General features: G+C 41.7%; 1 protein-coding gene across 1 annotated transcript in view; it reads right to left on the bottom strand.

Moving 5' to 3' along the window:
• The window catches only part of RAPGEF4 (Rap guanine nucleotide exchange factor 4), a gene marked incomplete at its 5' end in the record, with an annotated part of 310,415 nt that overhangs the window by 226,546 nt on the left and 66,118 nt on the right, over nt 1–17,751 (bottom strand). The window contains 1 exon segment of the mRNA XM_082631169.1: nt 10,225–10,371. Coding sequence (XP_082487295.1) covers nt 10,225–10,371 — 147 coding nt within the window.

Below are 17,751 nucleotides of genomic sequence, written 5' to 3'. Positions count from 1 at the left end.
TATTGAGGTGGATGGACCTAGAGTCTGTCATACAGAGTGAAGTAAGTCAGAAAGAGAAAAACAAATACCGTATGCTAACACATATATATGGAATCGAAGAAAAAAGAAAAAAAAAGGTCATGAAGAACCTAGGGTAAGACGGGAATAAAAACACAGACCTACTAGAGAATGGACTTGAGGCTATGGGGAGGGGGAAGGGTAAGCTGGGACAAAGTGAGAGAGTGGCATGGACGTATATACACTACCAAACATAAAATAGCTAGCTAGTGGCAAGCAGCCGCATAGCACAGGGAGATCAGCTCGGTGCTTTGTGACCACCTAGAGGGGTGGGATAGGGAGGGTGGGAGACACAAGAGGGAAGAGGTATGGGGACATATGTATATGTATAACTGATTCACTTTGTTATAAAGCAGGAACTAACACACCATTGTAAAGCAATTATACTCCAATAAAGATGTTAAAAAAAGAAATATTTAAGAAAATCCCTACCATCCCAGCAGTAATCAAACATGATAACAATATGATGGAAATATATAAACATATATAAGTATATATACACACACATATATATAAATGTATATAAAATGGTCATGCTAACCAAGGCTGGATGTAAGAGGCATGCTCAAATACTCTTGGTGGCAGGATAAAAGTCACTGAAAATAAATTTGGTCATATTTATTAAGAGCCATAAAAGTTTTCATGGGAAAACTTTTTTGGGGAATTTATCTTAAAGAAGTGATTCTCAAAGTATAGTCCAGGGATGAGGTGGATGTAGACATTCTCAGCGAGTCCATGAGTTCAAAACTCTCTTCATAATAACACTAAGATATTATTTGCCTTTTTCACTCTTATCTCTCACAAGGGCACAGTGGAATTTTCCAGGAAGTACGTGATGTATGATGACACCATTGTTCTGACAACTAAGAGAATGCGTGCTTGTAGGACTGGAATTTGGGGGTGATTTTGCACCTTATTCTCACACTTTTAATAACCAGACCACAGAGGTCACCTCTAATCACAAAGCTTCAAATCAATCCCCCTCACTCTGTTTCTAAAGTACTGATGGCCATTATCACTTACATCTGGCAGAAACCCCAGTTTGGAAGCAGAATGTCTGTATGGGGAAAGGAATAATTACACTGGGAAAATTTTACACAGACTAGTAAGGAACCAACGTATCATTCAATTGTAGAGCCTTAGCACTGGGCAAAGATGCCAGCCAGGTACATGGAGAAGCAGCAGGTGCAAAGCGGCAGGGTGGATACCAGAGCCTGGAGCTGGAGGACAGGGGTTCTTGGCAGATTCATCTGGGGAGCTTTAAGAAGCTATGATGCCCAGGCCCCACCTTCTAGAGATTCTGGTTTCATTGGTCTAGAGAGGGCCCATGCACGGGAATTTTGTAATAACTCCCCAGGTAATTCTAATGTGGAACCAGTTTTAAGAATTACAATTATAAATGAAAGATAACAAAAAGTTTTTCTTGCCTTTCAAATGTATTTTGATACAAAATGAACTGTTGCCTATACTTTATCCTTTTCATCCACATAATTTGTGGCTCTGCCTTCTTGAATTTGCAAACCGAAAGACGAGGACGAGGCGCTAAATGTTTCAACTCATCAGGCACCTAACATTCAACATTAACTTGAACCACTGCTGTCAGCAAGGCAGGATGTCAGTAAAGGTACATTTATTTTACAAACAGGTGGCCTAGGAAGCTGGAGAGCTTTCCAAAAGGGCATTCAGCAAAGTCGGGTTAAACCAGGAATAGATCCGATTTTCAGGCCAGAACACTCGACCACATCAATAGCCTTTAGAAGGTCTGTCTTGCACTTATTGGTTTGAGTTAGACAGCTCAAAACACTGAGGTCAGTGAGATCAACCCCGGGCAAGACTGCAGGAATTCGGAGCTGCTGACTTTGGGACAGGATTTCCTGCTGCTCCTTCCTCGGTGTCAGACACCCTGCCCCAGTGACTGTGCCCTAACCTCTCCGCGGTGGCCTGTAGACTACACAGGAGTGGAATTTGGCCTGATGAGAGGAGGAAAGTCCCATGACCAGAGGGCTTCTGACACATAAAGAGCTTAACAATATCCCCAGCGCATACCACGTGTTCCTTCCGAGAGTCTCAAATTCTTAAGTTTTCCCAACTAGAACTGCCTTTGCCCTGGGGACCCATTAAACCTCAGAACAGATTTCTCCAGATGATGACTGAACAATAAACAAAACACAAAGCCAGGCATTTGGAAATACAACACATGACACCCTCAGAGGGCAGGCAGACCCTTAACCAAGCCCGCCCAGGGGTGCGGGACAGGAGGAGAAGGCAGCAGGCAGCACAGCACAAGTGAGGAAGCCCTGCCTCTTCTGTGTGGTCAGTCCCTTGGGACAAGGCTGTCTCAAACACTGTAATTTGGTCAAGTGACCCCAATCCTTTAGGGAGGATGAAAAACAGCCTTGTTAGCCACACAAGAATTCACCAGATCTCTTTGTCTTTGGATGAAATGATAGCCTGGGTGGAAATGAATCTCTCCCTGCCCTCTCCCATATGTCCTTCAGCACCCTGTGTCTTATCTTATGGTACTTTTCAGTTTGTCTGATATCAGGGTGATTTGTGTTTATGCTTGTCTGTCTTCTCCACTAGATCGTAAACCAGGAAGACAGATGTGGTGCATTTTGCACCTCCCCATGGTGGGAGCCAACTATGTTTGTGGAATACGACAGAAGCTTCGAGAGATGAAATTTTCAAAGTGGGATCAATTAACATTGAGTCGAGCAGCTTTTTAGCAGGCATGCAGCCTGGCAGGTGAGCTGAGACAGTGAAGAGGGCCACTGCAAGATTAGAGTGCGGGGACAGGGTGGGGGGGAGGTGTCAACAGCGTTCAGGTAAATGAACAGCCAGGGGAAGGGTTTCAAAACCTCCACCAACAGCGACTCCTAAAAGACGTGAGTGACCACTGCACACTCCCGAAATGAACACCCAAAGGAATACCAGCTCAGAAGCAGTAGCAGCACCTTGCCAGCAAGCCTACCCACAACATCTGGGCATTCCTGGCACCTGCCAGCCAAGCCTTGATCTGTTCAGACCCCCTGATCATCTTCTGAGAAACAGTGAGATCACAGCTTTTGGAGCTGGCAGGACTTCAAGTCATCAATAATGTAACAGAATTCCCATCAACACTAAGGACTTCATATAGTCTGAGAGCTGCAGGCAAGGTGCCCTACCGGGGCATCCAGAGGGTGAAATACCATCACTCTCAATCTGTTTCCTTGCCCCCAACTTCATTTTTAATATATGCCATTCACCAGATAAATACATATATTTAATATTAATGTGATAAATGTAACTGCCTACTTATGAACAAATATCTTTATCTCCTAGAAACATTTAAGATCATCAGGCTAAACAAACATATCCTTCACAATCAGAGAAAGATGAGCCACCACTTCCCCCCCACGCACAAATAAAGAAATCAAATTATGTCAATGCCGTGGTACATATTTACGTCTGGTGGAACATACTTACAAAAGCCAGAGATGTTTTAGAGTATAATTCCTAGAACTAAACTGCAAACGGTGACACATAATATCTCCCCACTAAAGAATAGAAAAAGACCCATTCTGACCTGGTAGGGCATACGTCCTTCTTTTTCTTTTTCTCGGTGTTCTCAGACATCCAGTGAAGAGCTGTGCTTTATTTGGACAGCAAAATGCACCTTCATCGCTGATTATTTCCTGTTAGTATGTATTACTGTTAAGAGGATCTCAGTCCAGGGAGAAAACCGGGGCTGGTGGTTCTTCAGGAAAGCTCAGGCAGTCAAAGGCATTAGGAAAAGACTTCCTATATATACATATATTATTTTTAACTTTACTTATCTCCTAGTAACTTCACTCCCCTCCTTTCTGGATGTGAATCATTTCACCATCCCATGGAAAAGCTTGAGGACAGCGGAGTGAGACCCTGGGGCAGACGTGAGGTCCGAGTCACCGGAGCAGGCTTCCGGCTCGGTTTAAAAGAAGCAGAACAGTGAGGAGAGAGGCAAGAGAACCAGCCAACAGGATGTGTGTGGCTGGAGTTCCTGGCATGAAGTCTTGGCTTTCATGTTTATTTTTGGATGTATTTTTCTTAGCCCTTTGATGCAAATTTCTGGCCTGGGAAGTAACCCTACAGTACAAGCTCCAAAGTTGCCAAAAGTAAGTACAGGCCTCTGACTTGGGAGAAAGCAGGTCCCTTGGCTTTTAGGTTCCAGTTAAGCCTCAGATGAGGGGGTGGGTCCCTGTACATTAACAGGCAGGCCAGGGGCTGCCCATCTGAGGATGGGTCATGCAGTTCAACCTCAATACCCAGGGCCACTAAACGTTTACTTGAAATACCGGTCTACCTTGAAAGCCTACCATTAATACAAAAGTGAAACGACCTGAAATTGTTTGCATGCTAAATAAAGTATTAAAACCCACCCAAAGGGCTTCTGAGATTTTTATGTTCTAAGATACTATGTTTTAAGCGTTGGACTTTAATTTTTCTGACAGCCCAAGACAGATAGGAACATCAAATCTATTCAAGCAGGAGCAGATGCCTCTGAGAGGTATATTACTCCAATATGGTTTTTAAAGTGCATCAGCAAAGACTAAGCTGCTGTAATTTCAATAATTCCTATTCTCATAGTGGCTTGAAAGATTATTAATGGAAAAGGGCTTTTTCTCCCTGCATAGTCCTAAAGAGGCAGTAAACAGAAATAGCTAAAAAGCTTTTCAGTCCAACCACTGCCAACGTATCTAGTAGAATCGAGAAATAAAACACTGAAAATTAGGGAACAGAGATAGATGTAAAAATATTTCTTTGACAATATTCACTACTCTTAGAAATATTCTTGTTTACAAATTGTATTCTTTTCCTAAGGCAGAAACATGCACATATTTCTTATTCTTACCAGTTTATATCCCAGAAAGCATAAAAAAAATTTTCAGTCAACAATATTTATTGAGGCCACAGACACATTTGGGGAATAAACTCTGTGGGATCCATCATTACATCCAAGCAACGGTTCTCTGTGATATTGTATGTCCTGGTTAGAATAAAATCACAAGAGCTTCTGGGTAACTATTACAGCTAAGAAACCACTTTTATTGTGGCATGGGTCAGACTACAAAATTAAAATAATTGCTTTTATTTCTAAAGACTCTAGTTTCATTGTTGTCTTTAAATTTCAAAGAATTCATTCACATGTGTATTATTTTGCACATGCTCAAACATAGCCCACAGTGAAGGAAAGTTTTTGGCCAGAATGATGTTCATGCAATTGGAACGCAGGTAGTAGATCACTAGTGCAAGGACCTCTCAGTGGTGTCTTTTATGAGTCTGATGGAGAGTGACTTTCCAATCTACTTCTCTGAACACACTGGACTCATCTCCTCATACAAGTCCATGTACTTGGAATATTCCATGTAAAGGTGACAAAACATGCTGCAAACCTAAAAGCATCTTCATCCACGATGTTAGACAAAGTCGGGGAGCAAACAAAAAATACTCCTTGTCGTTGTTCTAACCACTGGAAACATTAGACTATATTTGCTGAGAAGAAATTCATGGAATTGGACAGTAAATCAGTATTTATTTATTCCAAGAGCCACCATCAACCACAGATACTTGATCTAAGATTATCACGGCTTAAAACTCCCAAGCCTACACTTAACTACTTTGCCATTTAACTTCCTTACTGAGGGTATGCAAGGCCACTAGGGTCAAAGAGTTTAAATTACAATTCTCAAGAACTAAAAAATGGTACTCCAAGACTTTTTAATTAATTTTTTCTGAATGAAATTCAAAAACATAACTTTCTCCTTTCTCTCTCACTCACTCTCCCTCCTGAGATGCTGTTGAAAAGTGAGATGTTTTATACCCTAGTTAATATTTTTTATTAAGTTCTAATATCAAAGAGGCATGAAAAGAGGGAAGTATTATTGACCAACTCGGAATAAATTTACTGTAATTCACTTAAGCTAAGAAAATATGACCTGACTTTGAGATGGAGATCCCAGCTCCCTCAAATATGATCATAAATTGGCAACTGAAACATGGAAAGGAAAGAGGAGAGAAAGTCTTCATTAGGAAAGATATAGGGTACAAAGAAAAGCATCAAGCCGCTACCTCAGTTACATCTTGGGGAATATATTTTTTTGATATATTTATATAGACGACTGAAATAATGCCTCTGGTCACATTTATGACAATAATTTAAAAAAATACTCTGGGTGCTACCAATTTGACTTACAACATAATAGACAACATAAAGCAAGAGTATTGGGGATGAAATTGAATAGGATTTCAAAATCTCAGGTGTAGTTCTCTGGGTGTGTATCTGCGGAGAGCTGAGGAAACTTGCCTTTGGTCAGGAAAGGAAGCAGGGTTACCTAGCTCTGTTGCCATTAAAGTCTCAAGTGTAAGATTTCAAATAGCCTATTCGCTCAGCCTACTAAAGGGCTACTTGTAGACTGTGCTACCTGTTAGTGATTACACACCATAATTTTCCTGGTTAGAAGTAACTCAGATTCCTGGTCCTTGTCAACCACTTTAAGTGACATCAAAGGCATAGATAAGGAGGGAAACCGCAATCTGAGAGTTTGCCACCCAATGGGCCCACCATGACATTCCTCAAAAGTAAGCAGGCAAATGAGATGAACGTGCAAATTTAGACCCATGATTCAGATGATCTAATTTCTACCGTGTGGGAACTATGGCCTAACAGTGAGCTCCTTACCATGCTGATGGGAGAGGCAGTGTCCAGCTTACCTTTCTGCTGCCTTCTTTCTGCCATTTCATGGTTCAGTGAGGCTTCTACCTGAATCCTGAAGCTATGTCATCCTTCCCTTTTGATATTTGGCTACCAGATCTAACTTAAATTTCAGCTGACAGCATGAGCTTGGGTTTTAATGTGGCTTACATATATTATGTACCAGTGTAATGAATGGCTGCATTATAGACTCTGTTATCTGACATAATCAAGAAATAGGTGTTCTGGTTATCCAATATTTTGCTAACAGATTAGTGTTACATATGCCATCAATGGATCACCTATATTCAAAGAACAGAAATAGAATTTACTTAATGATAATGATATATTATACTCTGAAATAATATTGACTTGCTAGTCTATTTTCCCTCTCCTCCAAGTAGAACAGAAGCCCTGGCCCAGAGAGCAGGAGCCCTGTCAATCTTCTTCACTGCTATAGCCAGACCTGACACACGGGAGATTCTCATTAAGTATTTGTGAATAAATGAATAGTGGAATAAACATAAGTCAATTTTCTTTCCTCAAAAGGTAATTTAGAATTCCACAACTTCTTAGGATTATCATGTACTGTATACGCACAAGTGTGCCCATTAATAAAATTCTGATTCACACAGGTTGCTAGATAATTCTTTACTTGGAAGGTAATTCAGAATTCCACAATTTCTTAGGATTATCATGTACTGTATATGCACAAGTGTGCCCATTAATAAAGTTCTGATTCACACAGGTTGCTAGATAATGGAGTTCCTTGCATTCTCACTTTAGCCAGTTAAAACGTTGATGGAGCACCTTATTTGTACTCTGTGCTTGGTTGCATGAACAGGTAAATAAAAATGAAATATCTTACTAATCTCTTGCTCACTATGAGGTTCCAAACCCCAACCTGTAAAATAAGAGGTCAGTCTAAAAACTCTCTCCATCCTTTTCAGCTCACTTAAGTCACTGACAGGGAAGACGAGAATCATGCTCTGAGGTTACAGATGAGGGGTTGGACCCATGGAGCTACAAAATCACATGGCAAGGTTTGGGATACTAAGGACCACCTTCAACATCAATAGCCCCATTTAATAATTTTCCTCTAAGGGAAATCTCTGTGAAAAACAGCCCTAAAATATACTCAGATACAATCCAACCAAGGGATCAAACAAATCAAACCAATGCATCACTTATAGTGAGGCGTCCAGACATTAAGAGCATCCTAACGTACTCAGTGTCACCTTTGACTTCTTGCCAAAAGTGTTTGGCTTGATCTAATCAAACATTTAGTTCTAACTTCCGTTTACAGGAAACCCTGGGGTAGGGGTACAAAAAAAGATACCATAAGAAAATGATCAGACAAACCTCGAATTTGGGAGAAACTGACCTGGCCTTTTTAACAAGTCAGTGTCACAGAGAAAGAGAGACAGAGAGAGAGGGCAGGGGGGAGGGGGAGAGAGACTGGCTTAGACCTAACAATCAAATGTTAACACATGGTTCTTTATTTGAGTCTGGTTTGAAATAAAACAGATATAAAAATACTTATGGAATAAATGTATTTATTTCTGGATATTTATGGGGAAATTTGAGCTGTGGACTGGATATAGATGACATTAGTATATTATCTTTAGTTTTGTAGGTGAAATAATGGTATTATGGGTATGTAGCAGGATATTCTGATTTTTTGGAGAAATATGCTAATATATAGGATGAAATGTCGTGATGTCTGTCATTTACATTAAAGTGGTTCAGCAAAAACAGATGAAGCAAATATGGCTATATGTTAACAACTGCTGAACTAGGTGAGAGTGTAGAGTCGTTCACTGTATTATCCTTTTTGATTTTCCGAACGTCTGAAAATTTCTTAAATAAATTTTTTTTTTGGCCATGCCACACGGCATGCGGGATCTTAGTTCCCTGACCGGGGATCGAACCCATGCCCCCTGCAGTGGAAGCACAGAGTCTTAACCACTGGACAGCCAGGGAAGTCCCGACATTTTTTAAAATAAATTTTAAAAAATGTTCACAGGTAGCAACTTCTCAGGAACTTTCTTCACAGCACCGAGGCCTCCTAATTAAAATAAAATTTTAAATTTGCCACAAACCATCCTCCACCAGCAACTTGAATAAGTCATCACAGACAAAAGCAGTTCTAATGACATACATCACAAGTAGGAGTCATTTTTGTTCTTAAACCAGTCTTCCGAATTTGCTTTTTGGAAAAGACTTTTCAGTTCACCTTTTAAATGAAAGATCCAAAAAGCGGCTTATTTGCCTCAAGCTTGGTCCCTTTTAATTGACAGAAAACCTCTCCACACACACCTCATGCAAACCTGCTTTGTCTCTGCCTTCCTAAAACTCGCTTTTGTCTCTGAACTTTACAGAGCAGTTGGAGCTCTTTAATATTTTCTAAGAGGAACATTTCAAACAAGTCACCCTGCAATTTATTCACTACTGCCAAGAATAAAAGTAACAGGTTTCACCACCAAGGCCTTCCAAGGCTTTGCAGGACTTTCAAGGCAAAGCATCACTCATTCACCTACAGGTTTGCTCCCTTAATGCATCTGTCATTTGTTTAGCTCTGGAGGAAACTATTTGATGACACAAAATTCTTTTTAGATCAAGTTTAAAATCTTAGCCACACTGGGACAAGTGGCGAAGCTGCCAGCTCGATGGGTTAACGCTTGGACATACTGAGCCAAGGACAAAGATAAGGAACAGCCACAGGTAAAAATCAGAAGCTTGAAGAACTGAAGAGGAATGAGCGTAAAGGATGCAAGGGCCTTTCTAAGCACTCCATTTACCATGGCTGCATGTAAGATGATTTCTTCCCCATCCTCCTTGTAAATGAGCGTGGTACCCTAAAGGGCGTTGGTAAGCAGCGGGAAATGCACAAGCCGCCAGGACCGGCTGCCTCCATCCACTGCTGTGCTACCCGTGCATTTTGAAGTTGGCAAGTAACCAGCCATCTTTATGTCCCTCGTTTCCCATACCTTATTACAGGGCACATCATTTTTTGAAGCAGTTAAATGAAGCAGATGTTAACCCCATTCATTCCACTTTCCCAGGGAACATGTCAATGATGATTTTTAAAATGCCAAAGAAAATGTCAAAGTATTTTGTTCCCTAGTTAAGAATATATCTGTGGAATAGGAGGGGGGAAATACATAAAACACTCTATACATAAAACACTCTATGGTCATTCAAGAAATAATTATAATGTATGTCAAACCACAGAAAATTGAGCAAGCACTACATTAAAAAAAACAAAAAAGGAAAGATGTCTTGTGTCAAAATGGCTTTTTCACTCACTCATTTCAAAAACAAGTTTTGAAAATTAAATTCCATCCACCGGCTCAGAACAGAGCACATTAAGGCTTGACTCTAATGCCATTATCCATGTGGCAGCTCTCTTTCTTTTCTGCAACCACGTTAATTGACAAAGCAGCCTTGGGGCTCACCTCCCATAGTGCCTTGAAGTCCTTCTGCTCGATGCGGAGAAGTTCGCTGCTTTCCCTTGTAACAATTGTCGCATGGCGGGGAGTGTTGTCCAGAATGGACTCTCCAAAGGCTGTCCCAATTCCCAGAGTGCAGATGGTCACTGCATCCTGAGAATCCAAAACACTGGTCATTAGAAAAGCAAACATTTTACCAGTGGATGAGTTGTCTTTTCTTTGAAGTATATAGTTGACCCTTGAACAGCGGGGGGAGTTAGGGGTGCCAACCCCCAGCCCTGCACACACACAGTAGAAAATCTGAGTATATTGTGGTTCCTGCACATCAGCAGATTCAACCAGCCACAGATCATGTCGTACTGTAGTATTTACTATTGAAAAAACTCCACCATGAGTGAACCCGCACAGTCCAAACCCGTCCTGTTCAAGGGTCAACTAATTTCTATACAATATAACACTCAATTCACTTGCACAGTTCAACAAGTTTTGACAAATATATACACCATGTAATCACCACCCAAGGCAAGACAGAACATTTCCATCACCCCTGAAAGTTCCCTTATGCCCCTTTCCAGTCAGGACCCTCCTTTCAGATGCAACTGATACTCTGATTTCTATCACCGTAAAGGAATTTTGCCAGTTTTAGAACTTCATGTAAAAGGAATCAGACAATATGCCCTCTTTGGTGTCTGGCTTCTTTTGCTTAACATAACGTCTGTAAGATTTATCCATGTTGCTGCGTGGATCAGTAGTTTTTTCCTTTCACTGACGAATAGTTTTCCATTGCAAGGGTATGTCCCAATGTGCTTATCCATTCTCCTATTCGTGGACATTTGGGTTGTTTCTGGTTTGGGGATATTATGAATAAGGCTGCTAGCAATCTTGTGCACGTCTTTCTGCAGACATGGTTATCTTTTCATATGACTACTCGCTCTAAGAAAACGGGGGAAATCATTTGAAGATGAACTCAGCTTTTTTAGTGAGAGAGTACAGTTACGATATTTAAATAAGAAACCGGAACGGGAATACTGTTAATGTCAGTCTGTCTTAAAGAGATGAGGAAACTGAGGGTCAGAATGGTGGATTCACGAGGCCCGAGTTCACACAGATAGCAAGTAACACAGCCAGGTTCCAATTGTGACTATCTGACTACAGATTCCCAGCTTCTTGTATCACGCTGCCCCCCTCAGCCACAATAGAGTAAAAGCAGCACCCAGTGAAGTGCTGTGTGGCTAACTGATAAAATGTCCTGAATCAATGACTTAAAAGTGTAAGGTGTACTAAAAAAGTAATTTCCTTTCTGCATGCAACATGGGCGATGATACTTGGATTTAATCCTAACTAGTTTCACCCGGACGTTAATTTTGCAAAAGGTGTTATCAACTAAGGGAGATACACAAGGGTAATCCTGAGTTAGAAAGTACAGTTTTCCTTTCATGCACCTAATACACGATAATAGGCAAATGTTATTAAGATCAAGTTAGTGACTTTGTAATCACATTACTAAGACAAATGCCCATAAGAATCCAGTTCCTTGAACCAGAGCAAATTGCTTCTGCACAGATATTACCATTTAAAATTGTGTTCAGGAAAATAAAATCAATAATATCTCAGAAGAGAATGAAAGATTAGGGGGAAACATAAAAATGGCCTGTAAATAAATTTTCCAGAAAGGCAGCTGTTAACAAACTCAGTCAGAAAAATCTCCCCAGGGCTGAAATATCAATACCCAGCATGTCAGATACTTCTGAGTAATTTTCAAGATCTAGTAAACACACAAGATGGATTATGATAAATCACAGACTTCCACAAATTCTTTAGACTACTGGTTCGCTTAAAGATCACTAGCCTACTTCATCTTTTTTTTTTTTTAATCATCTGGACCCTTCAGAAAGAATCCTCTTAGCCTAATTTATACCCTCCAGTGTAAATTTCTATTTTAAAACCTGACAGGGATGAACCATACGTATTACCACTGCCACTATCCGTGTAGCTTAATTATCTACGATTAGCTACAAAGTATAATGCACAAGAACTATGCAGATCTGTTATTTGTGAGCTTGCTGTAGACTTTTACGGAATAAGTTGTCTTCTCCATTTCTCAACTCCTATCCCTGACACCTGTCACCATGTGTCACCAAAAGGTATACAAAGACACAGCCTGTGAAAGTCAGTCGCATGAGCCCATCTTCTTGCTAGCGAGCAGCTCTTGCAATGATGACAAAAGACTGAGATTATTCTTGGATTTCCCCTAGAGAGTTTAACATGACACCTGCCTGCTCACACGTAACAACATTTAGTCATGTTAGTACTGCCAAGTGCCCTTCTCAGTGTAGCTCCGTGCGTCAGGACCTCTGTGCAGAGGGGCACCAGCCCCCGTCATTCCGTCCAGCACCTGGGCTCATTCCCAGAATCCCACGCTCTCCCACCAGAGCTGAGTGTGGGATCCGACCTGCCTTCATCTCCTCCTTCATACTCCGTCCTCTCAAATGTAAGGACGGGGAGTCACAAATATAAGATATGGTTTTGAAAGTAGGACTATGAAACCTCACCTGAAAGAAGTGTTACTTGCAACTTCACACTTGACTTTCAGCAGACTCAGTATTTTAGGACAAATTTACTTAGACATCTGAATGGATTTGGGAAGTGTGGATTGGGCAACTGGGATAATTGGGCACAGGGAAGAAGAAGAAAGTCCTAAGGAGAACATCTTCACTCTAAAGATGAATCACTACCTTTTTTTTTTTTTTTTTTTTGCGGTACACGGGCCTCTCACTGTTGTGGCCTGTCCCGTTGCAGAGCACAGGCTCCGGACGCACAGGCTCAGCGGCCATGGCTCACGGGCCCAGCCGCTCCGCAGCATGTGGGATCTTCCCGGAACGGGGCACGAACCCATGTCCCCTGCATCGGCAGGCGGACTCTCAACCACTGCGCCACCAAGGAAGCCCGAATCACTACCTTTATAGTCCCTAGGGGCGAGGCCTTGTTTGCATTTGAATTCCAGGCGGGGACCTGCAATGTGCTTAGAAAATAATTACCAAATAAAGACATTTACGTTCAAATGTTCTCTCAGGTAGCAGAACCAATATGGTTGCTCAGTATGTACCAATAAGTTGAAAGGCAGGACAAATGTGAGCCACAGGAATGTGAGTCAGAGCGCACTCTTATTTTAGTGCACACTCCCAGCTCACCAGATCCCTGCAGGTCAGAGTTCCAAGCCTGAAACCCTGTGGAGATGCTTAAATGCATGCCTTTGCCTGCAGCTGCAAGTGCCTATTTCTGAAGGTAACACTACTATTCCTTTAAACTCACACATCCTCTAGAGATCTGCTCATGTCTCAATACTTACTAGATAGGGACTATTCAGACATTTATTTTCTGCTCAATTGCAGATTAATGTTCAGAAAGGTTACCTGAAAGGAAATATTTACAGTGAGAAAGACTGAAGAAAGCAATCGGCAAGGACTATGAAACATCAACAGTGAAGGAATGTCCCATTTTACATTAAGATGGCAATTTATTCTGGGGGAATTTCAAATATGAAATGACGATTTAAAAATCTGAGTGTCTTCATGTAGGTGGGTTTAGCAGATGCTGCTGGAGTCCTGCCAGATTCCCCCACCCCTTTCTCCCACCCTAGCCCTACCCTCGAAGGCAATTGTAGGTTTCTGGACAGTTCCCACATATACTCGCGGTTTCCCCTTTCATCTGCATTGCTCCACTTGAGGGCAGAGTGCTGGGCAATTAATGCCTGTAAGGTGTATCTTCCAAAGAGGCATGAGAGTAGCAAGATAAATACGCCGGCTTCCTACCCTTCCCAGTTTCTTAGAGGGTCCCCCGGAAGGAGTGAGCCCAGTTACCCATAGCTGAACTCCTTATCTACACATTTATAGGCATTCCTTGTTCCTCCTGTCAACTTCCCACTCCCTTACGACACTTCCTGGGGTTTCCTCCATAAAAACCACTTGCAGCCAAATCCTTGTCTCCAGGTTAGCTTCTGGGGAAACATGAGACTGGGTTAGCTAAATGTGGCCCTGAGTCCCAAGTTACACTGAGACCCCTGGGGAAGTACTGGGCCTAACCAGTATTCCCAGAGAGATTCTACAATAGCAACAGAGACCAGCTTATCACTGACTGCTTTGCATCAGACACATCCTAAGTGCAATATCCCTTGGGTAACACCTGAGAAGACTTCATTGTGTTAGTAAAGCATCCTGGGTCTCCAAGGCCAATTCTACTACATAACTAGAAGTGATGGGCTCTCAAAAAAAGAATTACCTATGACACATTACTGATATGATACCTGGTTTCTTCCTGCAATCTGATCCAGCTCTCTCTCATCTGTGAGTCCTCTTGATCACTCCTCCTACCTTCTAAAAACTTAATTACCCAGTCACCCTTAATAGTACTCATCCTCCTGTGCGTCGGTATTCACGTGGATCTCCACGTGTGTGAGTGGAGTGCTATAGGCCATGCACTGGGCCAGGTGTCTTGACTATGATGTCTCATTAATTCTTCACAACAGTTAAAGGAGATAATGTATTTAAGTGCTTTGCACCATGCCTGACTCAAGAGAAATGCTTAATAGAGATATTCTTACTGATGGTAGTATTAAAGCAATCCTGCAACACTGGGATTATTGTTATTTTATAGGTTGAGGAAAATCAGGCTCAAAGATGTTCAGTAATTTGTGCAGTGTGGCTAACAGGTAGAAGAGTTGAGACTAGAAACTAGTCAATCTAATTACCTCCCATATACTTCCTAAATTATTATATGAAATTTAAGAACCTCTTTCTAAGGTTCAGTAGGAAAACGGATTATTCATTTAATCCATACAAGTTCTTTTCTCAATCAGCCAATTCACAGATTGAATACCTAATAATTCCAAATCACCAGGAAAATACCAAACATTTGGCACTGCTCCCCCTTCAACCCTCTAATCCCAATATTGGGGCCCACTTGACCCTCACCTAGAGGATCAAATCCATTCCAGGCTGGGGCTCCGATCCTCTTACTCAGGAGAAATGCAAGCAACCAAAGCCAGAAACTAAGAATTGCATCTGCATTTTTGCTTTGCCCACTCTGATCCTGTGCCCCGTTCTAATAACGGAGCTCCTACATCAGTTGGAGAAACTGGGTTTCTATCTTTCTGCGTCTCTGTCCCGATAACCTGCCGGTATCCTAATTCTTCTCAAAGTGGTAGACTGCCTCGTTGTGACAGTACTCCCCAGGCCCCGGTTCCTCTCTGGCACCCTTCTAATACCGGGCCTCGTCGTCAGCCTAGCCACTCATCTCCACCACGGAGCCTGCTTCCTGCCTCCCTGCCCATCACCAGGCCCCACCCATCATGTTAGACCTGCCTCGGCCCTTCACCTGCTCACCTGGGGGCTGTGCTGCTCCCATATCCTGCGTCCTCCCCCACCTCCTGCCCAGCAGCACCTGCACATGCCCTCTAGAAGGTGCCCACCTCCACCGTGGGCAGCCCCCAGCTTCCAGGTTCTCCTCCTGCCCAGGTGGGCACCAACTGAAGTCGGAAGCAATATCTTGGTATGGTATGTGTTTCAGCAGAATAGGTGGGGTCTGGTTACTTCTGCTCCTAGAAGTTGGTATTAGGTAAGTTAACAAAGATGTCAACAATCTGGCCCTGCTGGAAGGCAGGGAGCATCAGGCAAAGCACACACACCTGGAGGTACCAGAGTCCGTGCACTCCACACTGAGCGGGAAATCCCCTGGAGGCAGCATAGGGAGAAGAGGACGCGCCTTGTAGACCTAGATTCAAAGCTCATTTCTGCCAGTTACTAATCCTGGGCTTTGAGTAGAACGCTCCCAGGAGCCTCAGTATCCTCATTTGCGAAATGGGCACAAATCTTTCTCATTCGATTATTAGCAGAATTCACTATACATGACAGATAGTCCTACACGGTTCCTGGCACATAGGTGCTCCATAAAAAATGCAAAATATTATTTCTGACTTAACCATATTTATATACATGTATAGGTTATCTACATTTCTAAAAAGCAAAGTGTATTTTTCTACTATTTAAGTAACAGAGAATCTCTTATTCATTTTGTGTTAATCTCCAATTAATGATGCCTTTTTCAACACTTAAATTCCAAGTTTCTCTGTCCCCCAGTCTGGATGTCAAGTGGTTTGAATGATCTGCAAAACACTTCAGCTCTCTGGGGGAGCATGTATTCAAAGGAACCCTTCTGAAGAATCCTGCTGTAAATCAAAGAATCCTTCTGCACTGCAACTAATCACCCCTTAATTTATCTGCTTTGTATGTCTGGATTACAGTATACTGGGTTTTCTTAAAGTAGGCATTCTCATATGAGGCATCTTATTTGTTTGTTTCATTATAAACATTACTACAGTATGGACATGGGAATGGTGTTAAGAAAGTCCACGGTTATGTGTCACTGATATCCAAGCTAATAAACATGGAACTTGCACATGAGGTCTATGAGCAGCAGCTGAAATCTAATTTACACAAGTTAGACATTCTGATGAAATTTAAAACAATAAATTAGAAGAATTCTGTGTTAAGTACATCAATTTTTGACTGTCCTGTAACTTTGAGGGGTATCCTATTTTTAATCATGCATATTTAACTCACTTCCTTATTAGTAGCTCAAGAAGTTAATTGTCTCACCGCATATTTATTGTTTTGGATACATGTTGAGTTAACATCAAGGAACAAACTGGTCCTTTAAGTGTGTACACCCTGAAACAAATTTTTACAAAGCAAATATTTTTACAATTTTTATTTTAGGCCTATAGGCAATACTTGCCATTAAGTTTGGTAGTGCCTGGGTTTATTTCATAAGCTGGAATTTAGTCCTGGAATTTATGGAGTGCTCCAAGTCCTTTTAGAAAATAAAAGTTTAATGGAAACTAATCTCTGAATTTGTCAAGGCATTAGGGCATATGTGCAGCCTAAAGGATTTACTACCAAGCAGGAAGGCAAAATACTAAGACAAATGTGTTTTTCTTCCTAACAGACAGCAAAGACAAGCTCTATTACTTTGAGAGCACTTCCCTGGAATCAGTGTTAGACACAGCACAACAAGATCAGGCAAGCTGGCTGCTGGAAGGTTCAGTGAGAAGGGACTCGCATTAGCATCTGATAACTAAATCCGGGAGGCCAGCCCTGTTTCAGCAGAGAGCCAGTCTGTACTACACTGTGGCCCTGTCTTGCCTCCGCCCAAACCCAGAATTACATGCAACAAAACTAAATACAGTACTCGGATGCCCCAGGCAGGATGCTAAACAAACTCTGATCAGATCCTAACAAAGAGTGTGACCTAAGCATAGACAAGTAGTAAGAGATTACAAACAATCACTCTAGACTTGGCACCTTTCAGGTTTTATTGGCTTGATAAATGGGTTCAGAAAATGTTTCTAACTGACAGCAAGGTCTGAAAATAATGGGGTGAAATGAGAATGAACCAAGGAATCAGACAGACAAAAACAAAGACGGGGAAAGATAAAGCAACATGACAGAGAAACATGTCTATCCTCCAAATTTTACA

Source organism: Mesoplodon mirus, assembly GCF_964341445.2.
Source record: "Mesoplodon mirus genome assembly, chromosome: 8".
Lineage (NCBI taxonomy): Eukaryota > Metazoa > Chordata > Mammalia > Artiodactyla > Ziphiidae > Mesoplodon > Mesoplodon mirus.
This window is presented reverse-complemented; position numbering and strand designations above follow the sequence as displayed.